We start from the raw sequence: 5,566 nt of genomic DNA, 5'->3' as shown, positions 1-5,566 counted from the left end.
GGGGAGGAAGAAAGAGACAGGCAGATAGGGAGAGAAATAACAAGAGACAGGGAGAGATAGAGAGAGAGAGAGAGAAAGAAAGAGATAAGCAGATACAGAAAGTGAGAGTGAGAAGATAGAGATAGAGGGGGAGGGGAAGAAGAAAGAGATAGGCAGATAGGGATACAAATAAGAAGAGACACGGAGAGAGAAAGACAGATAGGCAGACAGAGAAAGAAAGACAGAAAGAGAAAGTGAGGATGAGAAGATACAGAGGGGCAGAGAGAAATAAGAAACAAGGAGAGAGAGAGAGAGAGAGAGAGAGAGATAGAGATAGAGGGGGAGGGGAAGAAGAAAGAGATAGGCAGATAGGGATACAAATAAGAAGAGACACGGAGAGAGAAAGACAGATAGGCAGACAGAGAAAGAAAGACAGAAAGAGAAAGTGAGGATGAGAAGATACAGAGGGGCAGAGAGAAATAAGAAACAAGGAGAGAGAGAGAGAGAGAGATAGCGGCAGATAGAGAAAGTGAGAGTGAAAAGAAGATATAGGCAGGGAGAGGGGAAGAAGAAAGAGACAGGTAGATAGGGAGAGAAATGAGAGAGAGAGAGAGAGAGAAAAGAGACAATCAGATTGCGAAAGAGACAGGCAGACAGAGAGGCGGATAGATAGAAAGAGAGAGATAGAAGGAAAAGGGACGGAGACAGAGAAAGTCAGGTATAGAGAAATAGAGACAGGCGAAGAGAGAGAGCTAGATTACTTTATGTTGAATTATTCCCTCAATGCTACAAAACGCTTTCACTCTATTTAATTCTCTATCATCCACACTTTCCTTGTTAGTCACTCAACTTCTCTACATGCATCTCATCTCATCCCACAACTCAACCACACTCTAAAAAGTGTTGAATAAGAACTCCCATAAAAAAAAAACAGTCACTTTTTTTAAACTAATAAACGACACAAGACAATCAAATTTGCAAATCAAATTGTAACTATATTGTTATTCCACACAACCCGAAAATAAGGCATTCATATATTGCATATCAAATTGTAACTATATTGTTATTCCACACAACCCGAAAATAAGGCATTCATCTATTGCAGATCAAATTGTACATTGTTATTCCACACAACCCCAACATTTTGTTCAGCTGTATGCATTGCTTGTCAAAATGTTATCGCAGTATGAAAGTATTACTGCACACGTAAAAAAAAAAAAAAAAAAAGTGAATACAGATTAGAAACATACTACATTTTGCATGACTCAGACTCATTATAAGTATTGCAGTTTCAAAAGCAAATTTGCATATGATGTAAACATATTGTTTCAAACGGTTACTATGACAGCATGCCATATTCAAATAATGGCAAGTGAATATTTCGCACTAGGCAGGCAAGTATCATATTATTTCAATAGAAACATACTACAGTTTGCAGGATTTAAAGTTTCAAAGGCAACGTTGCATATATAAATTATATACAAATGTACGTCTCATATTTAAAAAATGGCAAGTGAACAATAATATTTTGCACTAGGCAACTTACGGGCAGTAGACGGGCAAGTATCATATTATTTACATAACTGTAGAAACATACTACATTGTGTAGGAATCGGAATTAGAGTCAGTAACTATTTAGTTTCAAAGGCAACATTGCATATAAATGTCAAAGAATAACAAAAACTTAACATTTTCACTGTATGCATTGCTTGTCAAAATGAGATCAGAATATGAAAGTATTACTGCATAAATAAATATATATAATTTGCAATCAAAATAATGGCAGGTGAACAAAGAGTAGAAACATACTACATTTTGCATGAATTGTAGTTGTGACAACCTGTCATGTTGTTGTTAGTTTTTATGGTGCTATCATTCAAAATATGAATATTTACGCCAATAAGAAATACTAAATGGTTCTACCTACAGGTACATGAATAGCAATGTTTTGTATCAGATGAATAATCAATTTGATAATGAAATGGGCCATTGAACACATATCGATCATACATCAATACAAAAAAATATTATTCATCGGAACATCTGGAACAAAATATTAAAAATAATTGAGAAAAAATACTGGCAAGGCTGTCGACTGAAGTACTCGTTGACCATATCTGAAATACATGTCTCTGACCATTGTTCAATCCTACCAATACTTCACTTTGGTGTGGTAGTCCTCAAAACAAATCATGAGGCACATCGGTAGCTGGCAAGTCTTACAGAAGTATCGGGTCTGTGACCTCTTCCTCTTGTTTCCTTCTAACTTCTTAGCACAAACAATGCAGTCTGGCTTGTACTTTGGAGAGGGGTTCAGGGCAATGAAGTGTTTACCTTCCAGTCTCACAGCTGTTCTTTCATTCCTATTCACCTCGCGCAATACTCTGGGTCTCCCAGCTTTCACCTTCTGGTAGCCATCAACAAGTCCGCAGATTACTTGCTGCCTGAACCTCCGAACACATTCCTTGGACTGATTTTCTGGAGCGATCCTTGATGCTATATGTCCGTTTACCAATGCCACTTCCATCAGAAAGTGGTATATTACTCGATACCACTTCATGTGGCGATGAGGGTACCGATAATAGGACATCCTCTGATCCAACAGGTCAACGCCGCCCATGTGTTGATTGTACTGCTCCACCACCTTCGGCTTGATTATTGGTCGGCGACCATTCTCAGATCCTCTGTGTCTGATTTCCTTCTGCACTGTTGAGTTGTTGTGTATAGTTGAAAGTACACTAACACGCTTCGTATCATGCCATGATACCCCCAGCAAACGTCCTTTCCTGAAGAAAGCTGGCCGATCTCCCTTTCTCGACTGAACTGAAGCTGCCTTCATTTCATCTGGGATACCTCTGCGGCTCAATCGAACAGTTCCGCATGCACCAAGCTTGTTGTCAGCTAAGAAGTCATAAAGCTCAGGAGAGGAATAGAAATTGTCCATATACACATGACGGCCACTACCGTAGTATGGACGAGTGAGGCCTTTTACGATGGCTGATGTAACGCCCCCTGGAGCTGCTGCCCTGTCTGCGTCTCGTCCAGTGTACACATTACAGTCAAGGCACAATCCAGATTTGGCGTCCGCTAGCACCCAAAACTTCACACCCCACTTTGTTGGCTTGAGTGGCATGTACTGCTTGAATTGAAGTCTGCCCTTGAAGGGAGCGAGGCTCTCATCGATGGACAGGGAGAGTCCTGGCTGAACTGAAGCTTGGTAAGTAGGCTGAACTATATCCATGACAGGCTTGATCTTGTAGAGGATGTGATGACCTTCCTGCCCCCTTGGGATGCGTTCATCGTTGTTTGCAAAATGTAGCATCGAGTTCAGCAACTCAAACCTGCATGAAATGAAAAAGAAGAAAAAAATTTAGCAACAATGCTTACACATAACAGAGAATAAGATGGAGGTATTCAATCTAAACTTATAATGAAAAAAAAGTGCATTATTTTAGAAACAGCACTCTTTTGACATGATAGTTGGAATTTCTAATTATGATTTTGTGATAGGGGGGGGGGGGGGGGGGGGGAAGATAAATGAGCATAAAAGACAGCCCGAAATAAAAATAGATCTTGATCTACTTGAAATAACCACAAATCAAACACATTTGTTTTATACGGATTAGGGGCCTACAAGAACAATGATATGATATTTTGAATTAAAAAAGTAAATTGAAAATTAAATTGGGTTTCATGTAGACCTAGCCTATAGACTAGGCGGAGTGCTAGCCATTTTCTTTGCTGTTACGCTAAACGTAAGTAGTACGTCTGTTTATGGCGAGACTAGCAAACCGTGTGTGCTTCGCACACACCGCCTATACTCACTTATCCTACGCTACTTGTTGTTTTATTATTACGGACGATGAAATCTTTTTTAGATTTCGTACGAAAAACCTGCGTCGCCGTTTCGCGATAATAAGAAAACAACAAGTAGTGTAGGACGAGTAAGTATAGGCGGTATTTGCTTTGCACACACGGTTTGCTAGTCTCGCCATATAACAGACGTGTTGCTTACGTTTAGCGTAACAGCAAAAGAAAATAGCTAGCACTCCACCTAGTTACAGTAGACCCTATTTCACTTTTCATTTATTTTAGAAAATCAAAATATCATATCACTACTCTTGTTCAACGTCTGATTTATACATGTACAAACAATGCGATTGGTATTCATGGTTAGATCTATATTATTTCAACCCATTATTTCATATAGATCCACAACTAGATCTATTTCATTTTTATTTATCACAATGATTATCAATTAATCAATCATTTGATAAATTACTTAGAATAAAAATTATAAAAAATAACCAAAATTACCCATATTGCTGACAGTTGAAGAGATCTAGATCTATTTTTGATAATAGTCATGACTAGTTATTGCAAATATGAATAAAATAAACTGTATAAATTATTCAATGTTCCCACCTGTTGCGACTCATCACTGTTCCAAAACCAGGAGTGGCGAAGATCCAGGTCTCTTCCCAGTACATCGACAGCGCTGGCTTGGTAACTAATCCCATCGCCATCTGTAGTCCAGTGAACGCCTTCATTTCTTCGGCAGTTGTATCGGTCCATTTGTTGAGGCGTGAGTGCTCCTGAAGTACTCCGAGTCTCTGAAGAGTTTGTTTTGCATACCGGTTAGTTTCTCTCGCCATTAGAACAAACAGCTCTTCAGGAAAAAACTGATAGAAATAGTCCAGTGGTTTTGTGTTCTGGTTTACATCAAACAGAAGCTTTGGTCGTCCACCATTTTCACTGAAGTCATCTAGCCAGTCAGCTTGCCATTCATCTCCATCTTCCAGTCTTATCCACTCCTCAGGCTCATCCTCTGCTGAAACCATCGACACATCATCCCTAATTTCCTCTTCAAACTCGCTGTCTGAATCGTGATTGATGTCCACGCCATTATCATGTTCTGTGGGATTACGCAAAAGTGTACGTGTGGGACCAGGCTCATCTTCCTCGTCAGAGTCAGTCTCGCTCTCCTCTGAATCAGAGTCGGCTGTTGGAACAGGGTCCATCACAAGTTCTCGTACCTGATCAGCAGTGAAGAAGTCCCGTCTCCTCCTAATAGGGGCCATCCTAGCTCATCAGAATATTTGCAAAAGCAGTTTCAAAAACTCAATTTTTCTCGGAAAATGTCAATGTAAACAATGTCTGCGAAAGCGGTGCAATGAAGTGTGATGTGTATACAATGCGAAGCACGCGTTACTATTGTGTGTGTGTGCGTACAATAGAATTAAATGCGTTCCGTGTGTATTGTAAATGAAATGTGACTTGAGTCGAAGTTGGCAGCCCGCTGTATGTTCCGCTAGTCGAACGAAGCGGGAAAAGAGTTAAGGAATTCTCTGTAATGAAGTGTGTTCAATACTTCAACCAGGCTCCAAAATGAATCTCTTGATTAATCCAAGCGCAATGTTCTACATGTAGCTCTTCAAATAAGTCTCTTTACAACTGTTTGGTCCGCTAGGGTAAGGTACAAGTTCTGTCGTTATTAATTTTGATTGGCACTTGACGGTGTTTCAGGTGAAGCTTACGGTTCCACGTTTGGCTACTTGGGGATTCCCAAATAGGGACTGTACACACA

At 39.8% G+C, this 5,566-nt stretch overlaps 1 protein-coding gene across 1 annotated transcript; it reads right to left on the bottom strand.

Annotated features, from left to right (window-relative positions):
• Positions 1–953: 953 nt before the first annotated feature.
• Positions 954–5,318, bottom strand: LOC105441836 (piggyBac transposable element-derived protein 4-like). Its single transcript, XM_030996825.1, has 2 exons — positions 4,405–5,318; positions 954–3,320 (listed from the first exon to the last, which is right to left on the bottom strand). Exons 1-2 carry the CDS (start codon positions 5,058–5,060, stop codon positions 2,129–2,131), a joined length of 1,848 nt encoding a protein of 615 aa, XP_030852685.1. The 5' UTR covers positions 5,061–5,318; the 3' UTR covers positions 954–2,128.
• Between the last annotated feature and the right edge of the window lie 248 nt (positions 5,319–5,566).

The sequence above is a fragment of the Strongylocentrotus purpuratus genome, unplaced genomic scaffold (genome assembly GCF_000002235.5).
Source record: "Strongylocentrotus purpuratus isolate Spur 01 unplaced genomic scaffold, Spur_5.0 spur5_scaffold_3, whole genome shotgun sequence".
Taxonomy (NCBI): Eukaryota; Metazoa; Echinodermata; class Echinoidea; order Camarodonta; family Strongylocentrotidae; genus Strongylocentrotus; species Strongylocentrotus purpuratus.
Note: the sequence above shows the minus strand (reverse complement) of the source record. Positions and strands in the feature narration are given on the sequence as shown.